This window comes from Heterocephalus glaber, unplaced genomic scaffold, assembly GCF_053883595.1.
Source record: "Heterocephalus glaber isolate CG9 unplaced genomic scaffold, H.glaber_assembly_v1.0 deba00001449, whole genome shotgun sequence".
Taxonomy (NCBI): domain Eukaryota; kingdom Metazoa; phylum Chordata; class Mammalia; order Rodentia; family Bathyergidae; genus Heterocephalus; species Heterocephalus glaber.
Genome location: NW_028258300.1, coordinates 695001 through 720408, shown reverse-complemented (window position 1 = coordinate 720408; position 25408 = coordinate 695001). Strand labels below are relative to the sequence as shown.

Here is a 25408-nt window from a genome sequence, read left to right as displayed (position 1 = left end):
AACTAAGACATCACATTTAGACAGTTACTCTGCAAATCCCTGATACTCTTGTGATTTGAATGCACTGTGAGCTATGATGGGTGGAATTAGCAATGAATGACAAATCAGAGGCTTTCTGGGCAAGACTTTCAGCTGGTCTTGAACCAGGTGGTTTCAGGCTCACATTCGGATCTGGAATCCAAAAAGACATTTCTCCATGTTGATGCCATAATTTATATTGACAGCATTTCACTACCTCTTCACTTCTTAGATTTCTCCTTCAGCATTTGCATTCATCTTCAACTTTCTGGCCATCAAAATTTCTTCCTATGGCAGCCATGTTCCAAAAGGTTTCCCATATTACATCTCTCTGGAGCTTCTTTTGGGATGGATCCAGCAGAGCCCACTTTTCCATGGTGAAATTCACAGCCACATCCTCAAAGGTCACTGGCTCCATTGCATGGCTTCAGGGTCTCCTAAGGTCCTTTCCATGCAGCTTGCAGCTGGTAGAAGTCATAGAATAAGACAGTCTAGCCAGCTGGGGCCGATCTCAGCCACATGCTCGGGATCAGAACTTCGGCGCATGACACAGCAAGAGCCTAACATGTCTAGTCTATCCAGTTGACTGGTAGTGGTTTTGAGTTCTGCTGTGTCGAGGATTGTTATTTCTTGAAGAATTGATCCCTTTAATCATTATGCAATGCTTCTCTTTACCTTTGCAATTTTCTTTGCTCTGATGTTTGCTTTATTTAAAATTAAGAAAGGTACTCCTTTTGATTAGTGTTGGCATGGTAAGTCTTTCTGTTGGGTAAGTCTTTCTGTTGGGTCTTGTTTTTTGATGTACTCTGACAGTCTCTGTCTTTTAACAGATGTGCGATTGCTTACACTACTGAGTTTTACAGTGATTATTGATATTGTTGGATTAATATTTGCCATATTTGATAGTTTAATATTCAGTGCCCTTCTTTATTATTATTACTTTCCATTCTTTTTCTACCTTTTGTGGTTCAATTGAGCATGTTGTGTGAGTCATTTTCTTTCCTTTTCTAGCATATCAATCATGCCAAGAGTTTGCAATATACATTTATAACTAGTCCAAATCTATTTTCAAACAACACTATACATATTCTCAAGGAGTGCAAACACCTTAAAATAGCAAAATATTTCTAATTCCTCTTTTCTGACCCTTGTCATTGTTCACTGCTCTCATTCATTTCATTTATACGTAACATACACAAATAAAATACATATATAAGCATGCTTAATCAAATACATTGCTTTATTGTTTTGAGCAAAAAATTAGAAGTTTTTATTTTACTTTTACTTCTTTCTCTAATGCTCTTAGTTTCTTTATATAGATTTGAGAAAATGACCTATGTTATTTTCTTTCTCTCTGAAGAACTAACATTTCTTGACAGGTAAGTCTATTGACAACAAATTCCATGATAACATTTTTATTTTCCTTTCACTTTTGAAGGAAAATTTCCTCAGAATACACAATTATTGGTTGCTGTTGTCCCTGTTTTTTTCCTCTTAACACAAAACCATTTCACTCCTATATGTGAGCTCCCCATCCCACTGCTTTCAAGGTTTCTTTATCTTAGATTGTCTGCAGTTTGAATATAGTATATGTAGGTGGTGTGCATGTGTGTGTGTGTGTGTGTGTTCACTGATTTTGCTTGGTGTTCTCTGTATCTCCTAGATATGTTGTTTGACATCTAACATTAATTCAGGGAAAATTCTGTCATTGTTTCAAATATTTCTTTTTCTTTCTATTTTTGTCCTGCTAGCCCCATAACACGTGGTTACACCTTTTGTAGTTTTTCCACAGTCCCTGGATATTCTTTCTCCTTTTTTCACTCTTTCTTCTGTTTGAAATTCAGTTTTGGATGTTTCTATTGACATATCCTAAAGTTCAGAGATTCTTACATCAACTGAGTTCAGTTTACTAATAAGCTTGTTCTTTTTTTTTTTTGGTACCAGGATCGAACTTGGGACCTTGCGCTTGCGAGGCAGGCGCCGGAACCACTGAGCTAAATCCCCGGCCCTTTAAGCTTGTTCTTTTCATTCTTTATTTCTGCCATAGTATTTTTGATCCCTAGAATTTCTTTTTGACTCTTTATTAGATTTGAGTTCTCTGCTTTAAATACCCATCTGTTTTTTCTTTTCTATTTTTTTTTTGGTACCAGGGATCAAACTCAGGTCCTTCTGCTTGTGAGCCCATCTGTTTTTTCATGTTGTTAATGCTCTTAGCATGTTAATCATGGTTATTTTTAAACCCTTGTCTGACAATTCTGACATTCCTGTCATATTTGACTCTAATTCTTGCTCAGTCTCTTCAAACTGTGTTTGTACCTTTTAGTATGCCTTGTAATTTTTGGTTATAAGCTAGTGGTGAAAGAACCACAGCAAATAGGCTACTAATGTAGTGGTAATAGGTCATGGAAAAGAAACATTCTGTAGCCTTGGGACTAGAGCACATCCTTTAATGAGTCTGTGCCTCTGCCTGTGAACTTCATAAGTGTTTCCCAGATTGTCTCCTTTTTATGTGGGACAAGATGGCTAGAGGGGGCTGGATTTAGGTATTTTCTTTCTTTTAGTTCAGTTAAGACTCTGATAAAACCCCAATAGGTCAGGCTCTGGTAAAACAGCTTTTCTTGAAAGCATGTGGGGTTTTTTTGTTGTTTTTTTTGGGGGGGGATACTAGGGATCAAACTCGGGACCTTGTGCTTGCGAGGCAGGCAGTGGAACCACTAAGCTAAATCCCTGGCCTGAAAGCATGTCTTCTTAATAGCATTTTCTGGCATATTTCAAAATCTTTATTTTCATCTTCTCCTTGCTGAAAGCATGAAGGGATTTTCCTCCAATTTTCACTGTGAGAACCCAGTGGAGCTCCAGGAGGCAAATTTCACAAGTGTGAGTACACTTCCCTAAGTTTGTGTTTCCTGGAATTCTCAATTCTCAGCCTTGACTGCACTGGGCCCTCATCAAGTCATCGAATAGAGTTGAGGTTCCCTACCCTGGCACTGGTTTTTGCAGGGGCTTCTGCTCTGGGTCTGTGCTACACCAGGGTATGAATTTCTGTATCCATCTGCCTGTCTCTCCAATGCTGGAAGTAGTAATTATCTCTGTGGTCAGTTATCACTGTCAACCAGGGAAGCTCCCCTAAGCTCTGGTATCCAGCGTTTTTATCGGTGGTTGACCAACAGGTATAACTGACATTCTCATGTGCCCGATTTTCAGTCTCAAACTCCTCCAGGCATCAAACTGATACCACATGGCCCAAGATCTCCACCATAAATCATACTGTTAGCATTAACTATCCGGCATGGTCCAAAGCCTTAGATAAACAAGGTCACACTTTTTCTTTTCCTGTTTTTGTTTGTTTGTTTGTTTTTCTGTACTGGGAATCAAATCCAGGGCCTTGCCCATGCTAGGCAAGCACTTTTCCTCTGAGCTATATTCCCAGCCCTTTTTATTTTGAGACAGGGTCTTGATAAATTGCCCTAGCTATGAACTTGCAATCATCTTACGTCAGTCTTCCAAGTCACTGAGATTACAGGCATGCACCTGGCTCCAACGACACTCTTATTAGGTAGGACATTCTAAGAATTTAAAGTTTATTTCCAAGGAGCCAAAGAAGGGATTAAACCTTTCTTTCAAACTTGCTGGAATAGGGCTGGGGATTTAGTTCAGTGGTTCTGCTGCCTGCCTTGCAAGCAGAAGGACCCGAGTTCAATCCCTGGTACCAAAAATAAATACATAAAAGTTGCAGGATTTGACTAACTCAGATCTGCTGAGTTTGTTTTACTGCCCATCATTCTAATAGACTAATGTAGAAAGATCACATGACCTCTTACTAAACCGCAAAAACGCACTGGATAAAACTCAACGTCTATTTATATTTTTACAATTTCTTTTTTTTTTCTTCTCGGTATCGGTACCGGGGGTCGAACATTAACACCTCGGACTTGTGAGGCAGGAGCAGAGCCACTGAGCTAAATCTTGGCCCTCTATTTATATTTTTAAAAGAGAATCTTTAGGAAAACTAGGAATAAGAGGAAACTTCATTAATTAGAAAAGCAGGCGAGGTTAGCAGGGCCCTGCCCTATGGGAAGGCAGTCATATGCCTAAGGGACACAGGTAAGAGAGGCTCATCCCTCCCGGGCCCCTCCCTAGACTTGCCCAAACCACCCACTTTCCGGCTTTCCGGGGTGCCTGTGTTAACAGGCGGCATCCCGCTCTCACCCTAATTAGTTAGATTTTTGTTTTTGTTTTTGTACCGGGGATCGAACTCGGGTCCTTGAGCTTGCGCAGCTGGCGGCTAAACCACTGAGCTGAATCCCCGCGCTCTCTCGCTCTCTCGCTCTCTCGCTCTCTCTCTCCTCTCTCTCTCTCTCCCCCTCCCTCTCCCCCCCCCGCCCCCTCTCCCTCTCTCCCCCTCCCCCTCCCCTCCCCCTCCCCCCCACCCAGGGGCGGGAGGGGGCGGGGCAAAGGCCGGGCTCTCTCCGCGCTGAGGTCTCTGGGAGCGGTTCCCGGGGTTTGCTGCTCCTTTAAGAAGGCGGGGCTCTGCCCGGAGGAGGAGGGGGAAATCCCCGCCCCCCGGATGTCCGGCTTCCGGCAACTCAGCGGGACGGAAGCGCTGCCGGAGCCTCTCAGGCCCGGGAGTCTTTGGGCTGTAAGCTAGGTGAGGCGGCTACGTGAGCGAGGCCAGTGCCCGGGCCGCTGCGGCTCAGCTCCTACCCCTAAAACTTGCCTGTGCTTCGAGGTGTTCCTGGCTGTAGGGTCGCCTCCAAAGCTGCCTGGCCGTGTGCGAAGCGCCTCCCACGCGCTGTGTCGTTTAATGGTTCCTGCACTGTGTGAGTAGGCGCCGTTATGAACCCGTTTTACAGATGAGGAAGCTGAGGCCCAGAGGAGCGCCCACACAGCAGAGAAGGAACAGAATCGGGAATAAGACTCAGGTCCGTCTGATTCCAGAGCCCTTGTCCTTAACCACTGTCTAGGCTGGACAGCTTTTGTTCCCTGTCATCTCTCCAGCCTCAGCCTCTCCTTCCGCATCGTGCCACCCAGGCTGCATCCATCCTGTCCCTAAACATTACCCCGGTGGAACATGTGAATTAGAGGGAACTTGTGGAGTACCAGCGTTAGTTTCTTGTTTTGTTTTGTTTTTGCGACAGGATCTCACTATGTAGCCTAGACCTGCCTTGAACTGTGTTGCCCAGGCTGGCCTCGAACTCGCAGCAATCCTCTTGCCTCAGCCTCAGTGCTGGGATTACAGACATGTGGCACCACACCTGGCAATTTTATAACAGTTTTTTATGTAGACCTATCCCCGCCGACAAAGGTGCAAAGGGCAAGCAGTACTTTTTTTTTTTTGGTACCGGGGATCGAACTCGGGTCCTTGCGCTTGCGCAGCAGGCGGTGAAACCACTGGGCTAAATCCCCGGCCCAAGCAGTACTTTTTCTGGCACTGAAATGCATTTTGTTTGAAGATATTTTACTTTGGTATCTGATGAAGTGTTATCTTTTCCTTTTAGACCCCTGCACATTTTCCTCCTCCTAACTGGGAGAAGACCCACTGGCTGAATGGCAGCTGTGGATAACTTGCGATTTGAAGGTATAGCAATTGGATGTCCACCTTTATGATGGCTATTTTTGCCAGTGACAGCACTGGATTTTCACTGCTAAGATGGCTTGTACATTATTCCAAACACCTTGGTAAGAGTTTGGTGGTCACACCCAGGGTTTTGATGTTTGTCCATACCAGCTGTTCCTTTTTGCCATCTGACCCTTCCGGTACACATAGCAGAAATTTGGTACAGTGGTTGCCTAGTGTTTTATAAGCACATAGCACTTATTATATGTCAGGAACTGTTCTAAATGTCTTACACGTGATTCATTTAGTCCTTATATCAGTTTTATAAAATAGTTACTTTATTCTCTGTTGTTTTTGATTTTTTGAGGGTCTCACTATGAAGCTTTGAATTCACTATGTTGCCCAGGGTGGCCTCAGACTCCTAGTGATCCTTCTTCCTCAGCCTCCACAGAGTGCTGGGATATCAAGTATGCTCCACCACACCCAGCTCCCATATTTTTCTCAATAAGAAATGGAGGCACAGAAAATTCAAGCAATTTGCCTGAAGATCACACTGTTAGTACACCATAAAGGGAGAAATTGTTTTGTTTTTTTTTTTGGTACTGGGCATCGAACTCAGGACCATGTGCTTGTGAGGCAGGCGCTGGAACCACTGAGCTAAATCCCCAGCCCCATAAAGGGAGAATTTGAACCCGGCACTCTGGTATCATAGTCTTTACTATCTGAGGAAGAGGTGTGATATCTAAAGAGAAACCCACTTTTTTTGACAAATACTACCATTTCCATAATACGTGTAGCACCTGACCACTTCTAACAGTTTCCACCTCTACTCCCACCACGTTCAGGGACACTTCGCACCTTTTGTCCTAATTAAAGCCCTTATTACCATCCTTCTGGTTTCTTGCTTCCTCCCTTGCCCCTCTAGACTATATAATTTGCTCCTGTGGTAATCTTTTTAAAACTAAGTCAGGTCATGTTGTTTTTTCAGAACCTTCCATTAGCTCCTATCTTACTAGGAGTGAAAGCTGGGGGCCTTTCAGTGGCTTAGGAGGCCCACACTCGATGTAGCCTTCCATTCCCCTGATTTCATCTCCTGTTGCTCCTGCCTTTCCATTCTCTCTGTCCCAGCAGCAAGGCCTCATCACTGTTTCTGGTACAGTCACAGTTAGGGGTTTTGTGCCATCTTTCTGTCTGAGACATTCTTTCTCCAGTTAACCACATGCCTCCCTCCCTTGCTCTGATCAAATCTTGCTTCATTAGAGAGGCTTCCTTGGAGTGGAATGTAAGAAAGTTGAAGCATAGAGAACAGCATGTGCAAGTCCCTGAGGAGGAAAGAAGTGTGATTTTTTTTTCCCACAAGATTGGAAGAAAGTCTGTGTTCCACCCCATAGACAGGAGGGCAAGTGGAGGCTGACAAAAGGTGAGGTTGGAGAGGAGGCAGGCAGCAGCTCAGTCAGGGTTTATAAACTGTGTTAAGGACTTTGGCCTGAGAAAAGAACACAGAGGGCTGTGGGAGTCCTAGAAGGCTTCCCTGAGGAAGAATGGTACTGTTGCATGAAAAAGTGGAGGTCTGGAGCCTTCAGGTGGAAAATGTTCTGTGGGGAAGGGAACAGAGGCAAAACAGTCTTAGGAGATGCCAGGGTGTAGAAGCGGAAAACGCTGGTGGCAGTAGTCAGACACCAGCCTTGCCTTCAAGGAGCAGAGGCGGGCAAGAATAATGTGCAGAGAATGTGTGAGCAAGCATTGTGTTAGAAGTAGACACACCATAAACTCCAGCCAAGCCATGCCATCTGCTGTCCCTCTGCTGTGGGAAACACTTCCTGTTCTTGGGTCCTGCTCATCTCCCTGCTTTTCCATGAGATGCTTTCCCAGCTCCTCCAGCCATTCTTTGCACCTTCTGGATCTCCAGCTACTGTAGATGAGTTACCTTCCTTTGAGTCTCCTTGGTCTTTGTATTTCTTTTTTATTTTATTTTATTTTATTTATTTATTTTTTGGTACCAGGGATCGAACTTGGTCAAACTGTGCTTGTGTAGCAGGCGTTGAAACCACTGAGCTAAATCCCCGGCCCTGGTCTTTGTATTTCTTTAGTGCCCCTCTCTGTTCCTCCTGGCTTGCCTTTTTCTCTGGAAAATTTTTTAAATATATGGCTTAAGTATATCTTCCTTGGCCAGTTGTGGTGGTGCACAGCACTTGGGTGGCTGAGGCAGGAGGATCGCCACAAGTTCAAGACCAGCCTGAATTACATAATGAGACCCTGTCTCAAAATAAGAAAAGTAAATCTTCCTTGGTCTGAGTCCCTCTGGCAAGGTCCCGTGACCATTTTTTTAAATGGCAGTGCCCTATCCAGCAATTAATGGTCTATAACCTCATGTCATACTCACATCCTCTCAATGAGGAGGTATGATCTGTATTTCATACATGAAGAAACAGACTCAATGGGAGTAATTAGTCTGAGGTTGTGTGTCATGGACTTAGTCTTGATTTGTTTTGTTTTCTGGTACCCTTCCCAGGCAGGCACGACACCACTGAGCCACATCCCCGGCCCCATGGACTTAGTCTTAACTTGAACAAAGAATCATCTCTTTCCAGACCTTCATGCTGCTTAAAACCCAAGTGTTGGCTGAGGCTTGTTGTGTATTAGCTGCCTGATTAATTTCAGTCACTTTGGTTTTCTACATAAAACTATTCATTTAGCTGAAGGGCAGTAAGAGTAAGCTCACTTATTCTATGGGCAGGATCTATGCCATGCCTGTAGTGTTAATAATGGTACTATTCCTTGGGCCTTCAAAGGCTCAGAGCTGCCCTGAATTTTACTCAAGTACAGCTAAATAAAGTGTGTTAGGATCCTCAGAGACAGAAAGTTTCAGTCACTGCTGATGGATGTAAATAGGTCAGATTCTTTTGGAAGGGAGGCTAGCAATATGGCTCAAGAAACTTAAACCTAGTAACCTAGTGATTGCCCTGGTAGGTGGTCATCCCAAGACTGTAACTCAAAAGCTTTCTCCACAGACATTCCTTATATGTTTCAAAGACTTATAAAAAAGTTTTCTTTGTAATCACTAGTAGATAAAAGCAGTATACAAGATTGTTGGTACTTGGTACTCTGGAAACATGAGGTAAATATTTGTTGAATGAATGACAATCACTGGCATGAGTCTTGCTATGTAAAGAAAAGGAAATATCAAAATGTTAACAGTGTTTGCCTTTATGTGAAGGGACAAAGAGGAATTTTTATCCTATTATTTGTACTTTTTTGTCCTCATATTTTCTATAGTGATTACGTAGGACTTACTGGAAAAGATAACTTCCGTTAAAATTTTTTTAACTTCAGTCAAAGGAGGGAGGTTTAGATTGGGCTCAGATACTTTGCTAAGGACTTGACTTAGGTAATATTCCAAACTCTTCCCTCTAATTTTTTTTTTTTTTTTTTTTTCTGTACCGGCGATTGAACTCAGGACTCTGCACTTGAAGACAGGTGGTGGCACCACTGAGCTAAATCCCCAGCCCGCTCTCCCCTCTAATTTTGTATGTGTGTAGTACTGGGGATTGAACCCAGGACTTTTGCACTGAGTTACATCTCTGGCTCTTTTTGTTCTTTATTTTGAGACAGGGTCTTGTTAAGTCACTAAGTTGCCTAGGGTGGGCTCAAACTTGTGAGCCACCTCCTTTAGATTCCCAGAGTGCTAGAATTACCGGTGTGCACCTCCAAGCCTGGCCACTTTCCAAATTTATTTTTGTTACTGGGAATCAAACTCAGGGACTCATGCTTGCTAGGCAGATGCTGTACCACTGGGCTACATTCCTGGCCCTCTCCAAATTCTTCAACATAAATATTATTCTATCTATTGTGTGGGTAGGAACACTGAGGTTTGTAGTTCATATACTCAGGCTCATGCAGCTAGTAAGTAGCTGAGCCAGGACTAACATCCAGTTCTGACTCCAAATCTTGTTATCTTCATAATCATTTTTCAATGTCAGATTGATTTCTAGATGAGATTTTTTTTCCAAGCTTGTGGCTGTTAGTCTTGGATAGGGTCCATAGCAAAGCTGAGGTTGTAACAACTTGTCTTTCAGTGAAAGCATAACATTTCCAGTTTGTGTAAGGTCCCTGAAGCCTTTGTGTTGTACTTGGTTTCAGAATTTGGTGATGCACCCACTTCCCTAGCAACAAACCCAGATGCTACCACGATAAGCATTGAGGATCCTGGCGAAACCCCAAAACATCAACCAGGACCTGCAAGAGGCTCCGGGAGAGAAGAGGATGATGAGTTACTGGGAAATGATGACTCTGATAAAACTGAGGTTTGAATTTAACTTTGGATTCTTTCTGTGAATTTTTTTTAAAGAACTTGTTTATGTACTTATTCATGCTGTCAGGTACAGTGCCAGGCAGTGGCCAGACCATTATCAATGGAAGCACCGGCAGAGGGCACGTGGTGGGGAGTAGGAGCAGAGAGCAGGTTAGGAAGGCTTCCTGAAGGAAGTAACTAGATCTGCATCTGGATGAAAGAAGAGGTGGCCAGGGGAGGAAGGTGGGCAAGGGCGATGTGAACAAGGGGATCGGTCTTGGTGAAGACAGAGGCATGAAAGGACATGGTGCAGGTCTCATTGGCTAGCATTAGTCCTTGTTTTAGTGGAAAGGGAAATTAAAACTAAAGCTCCAAACCTTTTAATTGGAACATTAGAGGGAAGAAAGGAAAGGACTTCAGCTTAGGTAGCTGGAGAAGGCATACTGTGATCCCAGGGTTCGGACCGGCCCAGCTCTCAAGGGTTGGTGGTGGGCTGGTGTTGGTCATTGTCTCAGTCCTGATGTCAAGAGTTCTGGGATCTCTATGGTTGAGGGATGGTTTTGATTCCAAGAAAAGATTGTCTCTGTCTGTGGTGGTCTCGGTTATGTGGGGGTCCACCTTTCCTGAAATCCAGGTGGTCATGCTTTTGGGTCCCGAAGAAATTCTTTCCAGGTTCTTGGTGTCCTGCACAGAGAACTGGACATGACACACAGAAAAGGTAGTGGGATGTACATTTATTGAAGGTGGAAAAGCAGTACGCTCTGCCCAGTTTTACTAGCGAATCTCTTCCTAGTAAGGGACTAGGGCACCATGGAACAATTACAAACTCACAGTTGAATATTTGACCTTCAAATTGACATGTCAAAGCAGGAATAAAGAACTCTGACTAGGACTTCCCTTAACCCCAACTAGTTCTAGAGGAGAGTTTTCCAGAAAAGGAAGTTAAAACAGAGTAAGCTGCACCTGTATTTAAAAGGAGTTGAATTTGCGTACCCATGGCATCCAGGGATCACAGGAGGTGGAGATGTCTGTAAACAGGGGCATTGCAGTTTGCCAGGGCCCCTTCTGTCCTCTTTGTCATGGGGGGAGATGGGCCTCTTGGCTGGCCTAGCCCCTCCCGGAGAGTGGTAACAGTCCATCCTTCAGTGCTTTGAGTTGGGCACATTAGCTGCTCGACACACAGAGCAGGGCCCAGTTGATGGCCTGCTACATTCGTGTGCCCATTGTCCAGTTTCTTTGCGTTTAAAGAAGAAACTCTTCCCTTGATTGGCCTAGGTTTTCTCTTAGATGACTTAGGTGTGCTTAAAGCATTGCTGGTTACAACAGCCATAATTTTGGCTTTTCTTCTTGGTTCCTCTACTTTTCATTCTCCTCCAGATCCTGATTGGTTTTTTTTGTTTTGTTTTGTTTTTTAAAAAGGACTTTATTTATTGAAGGCAAGAGGATGCAAACAATATAAAAATCAAAAGCTTACCTAGCATTTAACTAACTTTCCTTTCTCTGCTTGTCCAATGCGAGCTGGATGTTATTTGTACATTTTCTAAGGGTCCTGATCTGCTCATGAAATCTTTACACAAGGAGAAACTGAGGGGCAGATTCCGTAAGTGGCCCTTTGGGAGAACTCTCATCTGGGCACGAGTAAATGTTCAATTCTTCCTACTTCTTTCCCTTCTGCTTCATGTGCACTACAAAATAATCATTGCACGCAATGGTGAGGCCTGCGATTAGTGAAAAGAAGCTCTGGAAGCCCACTTTGCCGTCTCGGCACTGGTCCAGGTCCTTCATGATTTTGTCCACAGCCAGAGGATCTTTTTGATTTTCCAAAAACCCAGGGAACTCCTTTTCCATGAGTACTTGCAGGTCCTCCTTCATTAAGTAGCCTTTGTCCCCGACAAATTTGTGAAATGTAAACAACATGGTTTCCATGGTGTGTTCCATTTGGGATGGCATTTTGGTGAAGTCTGTCGAAACTGGGGATCTTAGGCTGTGGGCAGCGGGTGGGCAGCAGCAGGGAGCGCACCCGGGCTGCACCTTTGTAGCGGTGGGGGCTGGGTGGGAGGAGCCTGTGGTGGGGCCACGCAGCCCGCCCCCTGCACACCCCATCCAGATCCTGATTGTTGAACACAGAAAAGGCTCTGTCCAGCAGTTGGGTGGTAGGGGGGCTTTGGGACCCATCTGAAGTTTTTGTAATTTTTGCCTAATATCTAGGGTTGATTGGTCCCATGTACAGTGTTTAGGAACTGCAGAGTCATCCTGGATTCTGTGTTCTGTGCAGGTGCCCTGGGTCTCATAACTGACAGATTACACCTACCTACTTCACTGGATTTGGCCCAGCGCTAATCTACCTCATTCACAGGTTTAGGACAATGGCTCCAGCCTTTTGGTTATAGCGAATGTCCCTGTAAACTTCTTTTTTAGTGACCTCAGTCTCTCAGTCTTTTTTTTTAAATTTATTTTGGAACACTATATAGTTCAAGCTGGCCTTGAACTCACAGCTCTTGGGTATCAGGTGCTCTTTCTGAAACTCCATGAAACATCAAAGTAAGTACTGAATGTTACATTAAATGATGTTATATACTAAATATTGTGACAGAAACTCAGATTTAAGAGCCTGAGTTTGAATCCTAGTCCTGCCAGTGGTAAGATAATGTTGGAAACTTCCCTGAACCTGGGTTTCCTCATCTGAAATATGAGAAAAGGATCAATTGAGTCTTGTGGTCCTTATCATCATGATGGCTAATATTTACTCAGTGTTTAAATGCTCCTAGCTACCAGTTAAAGTCTCTTACTTGCACCATGTAATCCTTAAAAAACAACAAACAAACAAAACCCCTGGCCCTTTGCTGTAATCCCAGCACTCTGAGAAGCTGAGAGGCTGGAAGATTGCAAGTTCAAATCAAGTCTGGGCAACTTGGTGACTTAGTGAGATCCAGTCTCAAAATAAAACATAAAAATAGAGCTGGGGAAGACCGGGGATTTAGCTCAGTGGTTCTGGTGCCTGCCTTACAAGTGCAAGGTCCCCAGCTCGATCCCTGGTACCAAAAAAAAAAAAATATGGCTGGGGAATGTAGCTCATTATGAAGGTCCTGTGTTCAATCCCTAGTACGGGCAGGGGTCCCACTGATGCAGGAACCATTTTTATCCTCATTTTTTAAGTGAGAAACTTGAGGTATAGAGTTTAGGTAACTTCCCCAGACACAACTGGCAGGTAGCAGATGGAGCTTTAACTCAAGGCCATCTGAGTCCAGAGCCTGTGTTTCTCACTGTAGACTGTGTACGAGAGGGAGCATATGTTACTTGCTTATTAAAGTGGGTTCTCTCAGGTACGGAAGTGTTATTCCTATAGCTGAGTTTGTTGGGGTTCTCTGGAGAAAGAGGGCCAAGGAGATATGTTTGGAAAGAGAAAGATTATTTTGAGGAGTTGATAAATGATTGTGGAGGCTTGGCAAATCCAAAATTTGATGAGGGAAGCCAGCAAGCTGGAGTCTCAGGAGAGGTACAGTTCAGAGGCCATCTGCTGAGAGAATTCTCACCTGCTGGGAAGAGGATGGGAGTGGGTGTGGGTGGGGTGGGGCTGACCTTTTATTCTAGTCAGGCCTTCAGTTGTTTGGCTGAGGCCCACCCACATTATAGAGGGCAATCAGCTTTATTCAGTCAAGTAGTATAAATGTAAATCTCATCCAGAAACAGTGAGGAGAATGTTTAACCAATATCCCTGCACGATGGCCCATGCCAGTTGACACATGAAATTAACATTATGGGCTGAGGATTGAGCTCTGTGGTGCCACCGTCTGCCTACCTCACAAGAACAAGGTCCCCAGTTTAATCCCAGGTACCAAAAAAAAAAAAGAAAAAGAAAAGAAAAGAAATTAACATCACATTGAATAACAGCAGGCACCAATGTTTAAAAAGAAATGTAGCCAGGCATGGTGTAGGGCATGATAACACACTATAATCCCAGCACTCTGGGAGGCTGGAGCTGGAGAATTACAAATTTGAGCCCAACCCAGGCAATTTAGTGATTAAGCAAGACCCTGTCTCAAATTTAAAAAATAAAAAGGATAGGCCCCGCTGCAGACAGGCGGGTCTGCCCATGCCCTATCTAGGTCCTGAGTCACAGATCACCCGAATCAGCCCGCTGCAGACAGGCAGGTCTGTGCACGCCCTACTGAGGTCCTGAGTTGTGCAGAAGACACCGAATCACCCCGTTGCAGACAGGCAGCCACCTGATTCCACACTACAAAGACGCAGAGGACACCAGACCACCAGACCAAGGTGCTGAGTCCCACTGTTCCCGGCTCAGAGGTAGGGGCTTCTGAGCCGTCGTCCCACCGCTCCTGGTCCAGAGGAAGGGGCTTCCCGGTCACCATCCCTCCCAATGCTCCCAGCCCAGAGGAAAGGGCTTTTGGGCCACCTTCTGTCCCACTGCTCCTGGCCCAGAGGAAGGGGCTTCCAGGCCACCATCCCTCCTACTGCTCCCGGCCCAGAGGGAGGGGCTTCTGAGCCACCATCCCACTGCTCCTGGTCCAGACGAAGGGGTTTCCCGGCCACCATCCCTCCCGCTGCTCCCAGCCCACAGGAAAGGGCTTTTGGGTCACCATCCCTACCGCTGCTCCCGGCCCCTGTCTCACCTCACCCAGCTCAGAGGAGGTAATCCATGCAGGTGCTGACAGCCCCCCGCTCCAGTTGAAATGAGAAAACACGTAAATAAGTCTCAAAACCAGACTTCCAGATCACCTACAGCAACCCCAAAGGGAAATGAGATGGAACACTCTGATACTCAACCACCTGGACCCACTGAACTGGCAACAAAAGGGGATCTGGAAAAAATGAAATCAGAAATAATTTCTCAGATAACAGGAGAAATTGTGCCCCTAGTGCAAGACATGATTAATAAATCTAGAGAGGAGCTCAAGAACATGATGGAATCCCAACATAGGAAACAAATGGAATCCATAAAACAGATGCAAATAGATTTCCAGGACATGAAAAACTCCATTGAAAGTCTACACAGCAGAATGAGCCAATGTGAGGACAGAATTTCAGATATAGAAGATAAGATTGCAGTTAGTGACCAGGAAAAGAAAAATTGCTTCACAATTATAAGGAAACATGAGAAATCAATCCAGCAGCTGCTAGATGATGCAAAGAAGAATAACATAAGACTGATTGGGCTCAGTGAAGAAACAGGAGAGAGTGCAGATGACATAAAAAAATCTCTTCACAGAAATAATGGCAGAAAACTTCCCAAGCAGGGGGAAAAGAGCTTGACATACAGATAAGTGAGGCATATAGGACTCCAAATAGCCTTGATCAAAAAAAATCTACACATAGGCATATAATTGTTAAGATTCCAGAAACTCAACAGAAGAACCAAGTTCTCCAAGCAGTCACAGAAAAGAAACAAATCACATACAAAGGAAAGCCCATCAGAATCACAGCAGACTTCTCAACACAAACCGTCAAGGCAAGAAGAGCTTGGAGTGACATATTCCAAGCCCTAAAAGAAAACGGCCTCCAACCCAGATTGATGTACCCTGCAAAATTATCTTTCAAAATTGATGGAGAAATAAGATACTTTCATGACAAAGAGCATCTTAGGAACTTCATGAATACCAAACCAGCACTCCAAAGAATTTTACACAATAGCCTAGGAACAGACATTGAGGATCATAACCCCAGGAAGCAAAGCAGAATGAACCCATCTGGCATGACAAGAAATTAAATGTAAAGGGAGTGAACCAAACAAAAAGAAAAAGTCATGGCAATGACAAGTCAATACATTTCAGTTATAACCATCAATGTTAATGGTCTCTATTCACCAATCAAAAGAAATAGACTGGCAGAATGGGTCAAGAAGCAAAATCCAACAATATGCTGCACAAAAGAAACACACTTAATTCAAAAGGAAACTCATAGACTGAAAGTTAAAGGGTGGAAAACAATACTGCATGCGACAGGAACCCAAAAAAAAGCAGGAGTAGCTATCCTCTTTGCAGATCCAGTAGATTTCAAACCAACACTGATTAAGAGAGACGAAGAAGAACACTACATCCTTGTAAAGGGAAGAATCCAAGAGGAAGAGATGACAATCATAAATATCTATGCACCAAACACTAGTGCACCCAACTATATAAAACAAATACTAATGGACATGAAAAGTCATATATGCACTAATACAATAGTAGTGGGGGACCTCAATACCCCACTGTCACAAATAGATAGATCAACTAGACAAAACATAAGTAATGAAATACTAGAACTCAATCAAACTCTTGAACAAATGAACTTAACAGATGTTTACAGAGTCTTCCACCCCACAAAATCAGAATACACATTCTTCTCAGCTGCACATGGGTCATTCTCCAAAATAGACCACATACTCACACATAGAACATGTTTAAGTAAGTGCAAAGGAATTGAAGTTATCCCCTGTATATTATCAGACCACAGTGCGATGAAATTGGAGATCCATAGCAAAAGAAACTCAAAAAGTTTTATAAACATGTGGAAATTGAACAACACACTTCTGAATAACCAATAGGTCACAGAAGAAATTAAAGAAGAAATCAGACAGTTCCTTCAATTAAATGACAATGACAATACAACATATTGGAATCTATGGGACACAATGAAAACAGTCTTATGAGGGAAATTCATAGCAGTGAATATGCATATTAGGAAAACAGAATGAGCCCAATTAAACAACCTGATGTTGAATCTCAAGCTTCTAGAAAAAGAAGAGCAGGACAACCCCAAAGCTCATACAAGGCAGGAAATTATAAAGATCAGAGGAGAAATCAATGCAATGGAGACTAAGAGAATGATACAAAAAATCAATGAAGCCAAGAGTTGGTTCCTCAAAAGAATCAGCAAAATTGACAAATCCTTAGCCAAGCTTGTCAGAAAAAGGAAAGAAAAGGCCCAAATCCATGCAATTAGGAATGAAAGGGGTGAAATTACAACAGACCCAGCAGAAATCCAGAGGATCATCAATACCTACTTCCAGAACCTATACGCCAATAAGATAGACAACACAGAAGAAATGGACAGATTCCTAGATACATATGAATTAACCAAAGTTTAACGAAGAAGACCTAAAAATTCTGAACAACCCAATATCAACCAATGAAATTGAAAATGTAATTAAAAACTTATCAACTAAGAAAAGCCCGGGCCCTGATGGCTTCACTGCTGAATTCTACAAGACATTTAGAGAGAAACTGCTGCCACTACTGTTTAAACTCTTCAATGAAATTGAAAGGGAAGCAATACTCCCAAATTCATTCCTGGAAGCAAGCATCACATTGATCCCCAAAGCAGAGAAAGACCCAACTGAAAAAGAGATCTATAGGCCAATCTCACTAATGAACATAGATGCAAAAATCCTTAATAAGATAATGGCAAAGAGAATGCAGAAGATCATCAAGAAGGTCATACACCCTGATCAAGTGGGATTCATCCCAGGGATGCAGAGATGGTTCACTATATGAAAATCAATTAATGTAATACACTATATCAATAGAGCCAAGGACAAAAACCATATGATTATCTCCATAGATGCGGAAAAAGCATTTGACAAAATCCAACATGCATTTTTGATAAAAACCCTACAAAAAATTGGAATAGATGGTCTCTGCCTCAAACTGATAGAAGCCATCTATGAAAAACCAACAGCCAATATCATACTAAATGGTCAAAAACTGAAACCCTTCACACTCAAATCAGGAACAAGACAAGGATGTCCACTATCACCACTCCTGTTCAATATAGTTCTGGAAACATTAGCCATGGCAATTAGACAAGAGAAAGAAATAAAAGGAATAAAGATAGGTAATGAAGAAGTCAAACTGTCATTATTTGCAGATGACATGATACTCTATATAGAAGACCCCAAGAACACCAAAAGTCTTCTAGACTTAATAACCAAATTCAGTCAAGTAGCTGGTTACAAGGTCAACACACAAAAATCAATAGCTTTCTTCTACACGAATGACAGACTCACTGAGAGAGAAATAGGGCAAATAATTCCTTTCACAGTAGCATCCAAAAAACTGAAATACCTAGGAATCAACCTAACGAAACAAATCAAAGACCTCTTCTCTGAAAACTATGGCACTCTGAAAAAAGAGACTGAAGATGATATCAGAAAATGGACAGACATCCCCTGCTCCTGGGTAGGAAGGATTAATATAGTGAAAATGGCCATACTTCCAAAACTGCTATATAGATTCAATGGAATTCCAATTGAGATCCCAGCAGCATACTTCATAGACTTCGAGAAAATAATCCAAAAATTCATTTGGAGCAAGAAGAGACCCAGAATAGCAAAAGCAATTCTAGGTAACAGAGACATGGCAGGGGGTATCACAATCCCCAACCTGCAACTCTACTACAAAGCTACTGTGATAAAAACAACATGGTACTGGCAAAGAAACAGACCTGAGGACCAGTGAAACACATTAGAAGATGCAGAAACAACGCCAGACACACTCAGCCATCTCATCTTCAATAAAGGAGCCAAACACCCTCACTGGAGGAAAGATAGCCTCTTTAATAAATGGTGCTGGAAAAATTGGGCTTCAGCTTGCCAGAGATTAAAACTAGACCTATATCTCTCACCATGCACTAAATTAAAATCAAAATGGATTAAAGATCTAAATATTAAAATAGAAACTCTGAACCAGTTGGAACAGAGGTTAGGTAGAACCCTTGAAGACATCGGTGTAGGAAAAGATTTTATGAACAAAACCTCAGTTGCCTGTGAACTAGCACAAACAATCAACAAGTGGGATCTCTTTGTATTAAAAGGCTTCTGCACAGCAAGAGAAACCACCAGCAGTATGAAGAGACAACCCACAATGTGGAAAAAAATCTTCACCTGCTCTTCCTCAGACAAAGGTCTACTATCTCGACTCTATAAAGAACTTAAAAAGATCAGACCTCCCAAATTTAAAGACCCAATCCAAAAATGGGCATCTGAAATGAACAGACATTTCTCAAAGAAGTAGAAATAGCAAATAAATACATGAAAAAATGTTCAACATCACTGGTCATTGGAGAGATGCAAATGAAAACAACGCTGAGATTCCACTTCACTCCAGAAAGAATGGCTGCTATTGTGAAATCAACCAATAACCAATGCTGGCGGGGCTCTGGTGAAAGAGGAACCCTGCTCCACTGCTGGTGAGAGTGTAGACTGGTGCAAGCACTGTGGAAATCAGTATGGAGATACCTCAAAGAACCAGGACTGGAAATCCCATTTGACCCCACTATTCCAGGGCTGCGGATCTTCCCCAAAGAATTAAAAGAATCATACCACAGTGATATATGTGCACCCATGTTCATAGCAGCACAGTTTGTAATAGCTAAAACTTGGACACAGCCCAAATGCCCATCAACTGGAGACTGGATAAAGAAAATATGGTTTTTTTATAAAATGGAGTACTACTCAGCCATAAAAAATGAGAAATTAGAGACATTTATAGCTAAGTGGATGCACATTGAGGCAATACTCTTAAGTGAAATAAATAGGACACAGATGTGTAAATACCAAATAGTTTCTCTGGTGTGAGAAACTGAAAGTGTAAATAAGGACTAAATGTATAATAGGTAATGTGAAATAGGAAGAAAAGGGGCAAAGGGGAAGGAAGTGGGAGGGCTAGGGGAAAGGATAGAAGGGAATGGGATTAATATGAGAAAATGGAAAAATAGGAACAAAATCTTTGTAAATAGGGAGGATTGGAGGGGTTGAAGGGAGGGCTGGGCAAGGGTGAAAAATAACCAAGAGAGACTGTAAAGGTGCAAATTTCCAATGATGAATGTCATTATGTTGTATACCTAAAATGTACCAGTTATTATCGTGAATAATCGATAATGCAAAATAGGAAGAAAAGGTTCAAAGGGGTCGGGGTAGTGGGAGGGGCAGGGGAAAGGAAAGAAGGAAAAGGAAAAATGCTGAGAAATGGAAAAAATGGAAATAAAGTCTTTGTAAATAGGGAAGGGTGGAGGGCGTGAAGGGAGGGCTAGGAATGGGGAAAAAATAAGAACCAAGATGCATTATGTAAAGGTACAATTCCCAATGAGAAATGTAATTGTGTTGTATACCTACAATGTACCAATAAAAGAATTTAATACAACATTAAAAAAAAAAAGGATATAGCTCAGTGGGGATGTTACTGGGTATCTTCTTCCTTTTTTTTTTTTTTTGGTACCTGGGATTGAAAAAAAATCTTATCTTATGGACAGTAAAACTCTTCACTGGCATAGCAGCTTTACAATTTGTAATGCGCTCTCGTGTAAAAGCAGTAGCAGTTTATTTGAGAAAGTAAAAGTGAAGAGTGAGAAACTGGCTCTGCAGAGTGAGCTTCGGCCTAGTAAAAGAGGGAAAAGCAAGATGAAAACACCCTGGAGGAAACAGGGGTCCTATCATAAGGAAAGCCAAGGTAGCAAGCTGTTCTTGGTGTCTGTGTCCTTCTATACTATCCAAATCTTGAGAAAACTTGTGAGAACCTCTACATACTGGTCCTGAGAGGCGTGCTAGGATCCCACGCCTCAGGCTGATGTCAGGTCTAGGCCATCCTACTGAAAACCTGCTAGAGGGCCCAGGATAAAAAACTCAGTGGCACTGGACCTGCCTTGCAAGTGCAATGTCCTGAGTTTGATCCCTGGTTGCTTGAGTTCTCACAAGAAGTCTACATGCAGGGCTTTGGGAACTGTTCTGTGCATGTGTTCCAGGATCTTGTGAAAAGTTTTCAATTAGCAATAATCATGCCTCAGATAAACCTCATTGGCTACGATACTGCTACTGTGCAAAGCTCCAGGATCTTGTAATTAGCAGGTTACATCTACTTCCCCAGTCAGCTTTGCCACACTCTAACCCATATCATGTAGTCTTCCTACTCTAGTGCCTTTTCCAGTTGCTATGCCCAGACCTACTAGGAGAAGAATGAATTTTGACTTGCTTGGTTCTTGTTCTGGTGGCTACAAGAACTGGAAGGAATTGGTTATTAGGTGCTATATTGATCTCCGGGGCCAGATAAACAAGGGTTCATGTTTCTGTCGTTTGTTAGATGACACAAATAGAAATTAGTGCCACACAGGAAGAAAAGTGCCTGAGTCTCGAGACAAATTATTTTTAATAGTAAACATATGTGTGAGCTGATTGTTTTCATTTTCCTAAACAGATAAAGTCCCTGCCAATGTAGTTCCAGTCAGAGACTGAAAGAGACCATAAAATGTGTATGGAGTAGCTCCGGGCCCTATAAAAAATCTATCTGGCACAGTAGTATCCCACCCTAGGTGGAAGGCATCATGTCAGCACTCAAATGACTTTGTGACTTGCCACTGTGGTCATTGCAACAAGAACAGCTGGGATCTCATGTACCACCATTCATTCCCCTTTTGGACTCCTCCCTCATCATGAATCATCTGAAGCTCTTCTTACGGTCTTGAAATTAGATCATAGGGAGAATTATTGATGGGCTTGTGTTATTTTGGTGGACAGCCTGTTTGGCAGCCAAATCTGCCTTTGAATTTGGGAGACAGGTTCCAAGGAGGCATGATGTCCCCAGCAATGAACAGCTGCTACCTTGGTAGGGAGATTGAGTGACTTGAGGAGGCTGAGGGCCTCTGGTTTGTTATATTGGTGACTGGTGGCTGGACAAAAGTTACCTTTCAGGGCCAGGGATGTCGCTCAGCAGTGCTGCACCTGCCTGGCAAGCGCAGGTTCTTGAGTTAGATCCCCACTGGGGGTTGGGGGAGAGGTGACAACAAAATAAAAGTCGCCTTTTTCCAGATGGCAGCGTGTGTGTGTAAGATCAGGAGGGCATACTTGGAATCAGTATATATTTACCCTCTTGCCCTGGGCAAGTTGAAGAGCCCAAAATAGGGCAGTAAGTTCTGCCTTTTGGGCTGAGGTCCCATGAGGGAGTCCTCTTGCTTCAATGGCCTGGTTAGCTGAATATGGCATGCCTGCCCTCCTAATGCCATCCTTTATGAAACTGCTGCCATCAGTGAACTGTGTGCTTCCCATTCCTGTCAGTGGCTGGTCCCTCAGACCTGGGCAGCTGGCCATAATTCTGGTCAATGGTTTCACAGTCATGTTCTATCTTTTGGTTAGTTGGGAGGAGGGTGGCTGGGTTTAGAACTGTGTAAGACAAAAGAGTGATGTCTGTTTTTTTCAGTAAGGATGGCTTAGTATTTAATGAGCCTTTCTGACAAACATCCCTTGAGTTCTAGAACCTTCAGTTGGTGTGCAGTTAGAACTGAGAGCTTTTGTCTCATTGTTATCTTAGAGCAAAGAGTGCCAGAGCAGCTATTGCTTGTGAGCAGCTGGGCCAACCTTGTGCTACCCTACCCCATCTAGTCATTTGGAAAAGTAGGTCATCGTGTGGGTTTCTGGGCTCAGACACTGGCGATAATACTCCAGTGGCTATTCCCTGTTTCCCAGCCATGAAGAGAGAAAAAGGCTTAGGTCTGGAATTTCTAATGCCAGGCCCTGCATCCGGGCCTGTTTCAGGGCCTGGAAAGCCCCATTAGCAGCTGAGGTCCATTCCAATAATTCAGTTTCTGGTCCCCAAGTTGCTTCATATAAGGGTTTGGCTATTGCTCCAAAATGGGGCATCCATATGTGGCAGAAGCCAGCCATTCTCAAGAAATCCCTCAGCTGCTATTTAGACTCTGGAAGACCCAGTTGGCAAATTGCCTCTGTTCTCCTTGAGTACTGTTGTCTCTGTCCAGGTGTTAAAATGCACCCTAGGGAGGTCACTTTTTGTTAAGAAATCTGGGCTTTATGTTGGGATACCTTGTAACACCTCTTTACTAAACAGCTGAAAGTCTTAATGATGTCTCAATCAAATAACTCTTTGGTAGGGCTACAAAGGAGGAAGTTATCTACATACTGTAATAGGCCTCCCGTCTCAGTCTTTATGTCTCTAAGATCTTGAGCTTGTGCAAACAGGTGGGGGCCATCTCTAAACACTTGAGGCAAAGTCCTCCAAGTATACTGTTGCTGGAACCCAGTTTGTGGATCCTCCCATTGAAAGACAAACAAATACAGTATTGGGAGCTAGGGTCCATGGGAATAGAAAAGACGGCTTCCTTGAGATCAAGGACTGAGAATCAGTGTATCCTGAGATCTTTGCAAAGAGGATGTATGGATCTGCCACTAGGGCATGAATAGGCACCACTGGCTTGATGATTCTGAGATCATGTGCTAGGCAATATTTTCTTTTTTTTTTCGTACTGGGGATTGAACTTGGGTCCTTACGCTTGTGCATAGGCAATATTTTCTTGATGACTTGACTACCAGTAAAATGGGTGTGTTGCACGGAGACTGGCATGGCACATGTAGCCAAAAATCTATCAGTAATGGGCTTTAGCCCCAGCCTGCCTCTCTTTTGAGGGGGTACTGCCTTTTGTGAGGGTATAGGTTAGGGTACTTGAGCTGAATGATTACTGGGCTGTCCTTGACAGCCCACCCCTGGGTGTCATTGTACTATGCTTAGGGATCAACTCTGCAGAGGAATCAGGCCCAATGGAACCGGTTTGACCAGCTCCCTGGTAACTAAGATACGTATTGCCAGAGGTTCGAGTGACAGTGGCCCTGAGCAGGAGGAATATATGTCTTCCAATTACTGGCATGGGTCATTTTGGTACTGTAGAACCATGAAGGCAGCTGAGAAAAGGAAATCTCTCAACCAGCAGTTCAGAGTGGGCAGTCCCTCCTCCTGTGTCAAGGGTCCTCATCTGTATTCTGACCGGCTTGGCAAAGATTCAAGGCTTTTGAGGGCGTTCCTTTGCCCAATTTCCCAATTGCTTGCACTTGAAGCACCCAGATTTGCCTCTCTCACCCTTTAAACTACCTTGGCTCCCCCTTGGTACCACAGGCTTTATCATGAGCCTTATCCATTAGGGCCAGCATGGCTTTAGCCTGCCTTTTTTCTTTACTCAATTCCCATTTTGTCACAGCTGTTAAAAACTATGTAAGCCACATTGACCAGTTGACTTACCCCAGCTTGTGGCCCCTATTGGAGTTTTTGGTGTTTCCTCCAAAGGTCTAGAGCTGACTGATAAAATACTGCCCCAGTATAACTTAGCCATCTCTAGACTCTGGGTTTAAATTGGTGTATATATATTTTTTGTTTGTTTCTGGTACTGGGGATTGAACTCAGGACCTTGCGGTTGCAAGGCAGGTGCAGTGCCACTGAGCTAAATTTCCAGCCCCTTAAATTGGTATGTTTATGGAGTATACTAAATTGGTATATTTACGGCTCTTCAAGCTGAAATTGGAAAGCTGCTAGATTTTCATCAGAACCCTGACTGATAGTTCTTTTTTTTTTTTTTTTGGTGCTTGGGATCTGTAGGAAACAGGGAAAGGGGACGTTACTAGAACCTCTGCAGTAAGTCCTAGTCTCCTGGGAGCCACAGCAGCACAAGGCGAATTACAGGAAAGGTAGAAAAATGAGACTGAGAAGAAGCTGAGCTTTGAGCCTGATCAGTGCTGCTCTGGGCAGCAAAGACAAAGCCCCCAGCTTACTGCACCTTTTATTCAGTACTCAGTACATCGGGAGAAACAAATGTAACAAATGACTTGCAGAGAGTTCAGTACATCTGCATAAACAAGATATAACAATCCAAGAACAATGAGGAACTGAGTAGATGTTTGTTCCTCCCAGGATGTTCTCAGCTCCCAGGATGTTTCTTGTCCTGGAGAATCACAGCATCACTGGATCATTGAGGTCTCAGTTGTGACCGGAGGCCAAAATGGAATTATGTCTTGGAATTCCATAGCTGGGCTGTAGGCAAGAGAACTAGGCTAACCAAATGATTTTACCCTAAAATTATGTAGCATTGCTCCCAACAGGGATCAAACTTTGCACCTTGTGGTTGTGAGACAGGTGGCGGCACCACTGAGCTAAATCCCTGGCCCTCTGACTGATAGTTCTGAGTTTATCATAATTCACAGGCAGGGGCATATCCTTGCCATACCAGCTAAGATGGCCTGGAGGTACAAACCTCCATTTGATTTCTCCACTCCTAGTGTTATAATCCCCCCTGACCCTTCTTTGAAACCAAATAACACATCATTCAGCTGATTGCCATCAGGTGAGGCCACAGTAGCTTCATTACTATCCTATTTTGTAGTTCTTATGATTTTCTTTCTTTCTATTGCTGTACAGCAAGAAACAAAGATAAGGGGCTGGGGATTTAGTTCTGGTTCCGCCGCCTGCCTCACAAGCACAAGGTCCCGAGTTCGATCCCCCCCCCCCCCCCCCGCCAAAAAAAAGAAAGATAAATTGGACATCTTTCTAGGTCAGACCAAAAGCCATTGTCAGGGTATGGAATCTGTCAGCAAACTTCATAGGATCTTCAGAAGATTTACTGTTTCTCTGCACTTGCCACTTCTCTTAAGAGGTAGGATGGTGAGAGCCTTAGATGTTGAGTTCCCTAAGTCTGGGGCCTTGTGGTAGATAGACCTGGACCTAGTATGAGGTAGGCTCAGGAGGTTGTCTTTATCCTCTGGGGGCACTGACAGGGTG

General features: G+C 43.4%; 2 protein-coding genes and 2 pseudogenes across 7 annotated transcripts in view; 2 read left to right on the top strand and 2 right to left on the bottom strand.

The window, feature by feature from the left end:
* Positions 1-5596, top strand: part of Ift25 (intraflagellar transport 25) — an 81183-nt gene extending 75587 nt beyond the window's left edge. The window contains exon 6 of the mRNA XM_087214709.1: positions 5517-5596. Within this exon, the coding sequence (XP_087070835.1) occupies positions 5517-5582 (66 nt within the window). The 3' untranslated portion in view covers positions 5583-5596. The remainder of the gene's footprint in view (positions 1-5516) is intronic.
* Yipf1 (Yip1 domain family member 1) overlaps positions 4872-25408 on the top strand; it is a 51930-nt gene continuing 31393 nt past the window's right edge. For all 6 annotated transcript variants that reach the window (XM_087214705.1, XM_004874659.3, XM_021252082.2 and 3 more), the window contains exons 1-3: positions 4872-4940; positions 5517-5596; positions 9716-9879. In XM_087214705.1, coding sequence (XP_087070831.1) covers positions 5566-5596; positions 9716-9879 — 195 coding nt within the window. In that variant the 5' untranslated portion in view covers positions 4872-4940; positions 5517-5565. The remainder of the gene's footprint in view (positions 4941-5516; positions 5597-9715; positions 9880-25408) is intronic.
* LOC101705805 (protein S100-A10 pseudogene) lies at positions 11366-11820 on the bottom strand (annotated as a pseudogene).
* Positions 20554-20685, bottom strand: LOC147827346 (U4 spliceosomal RNA; annotated as a pseudogene).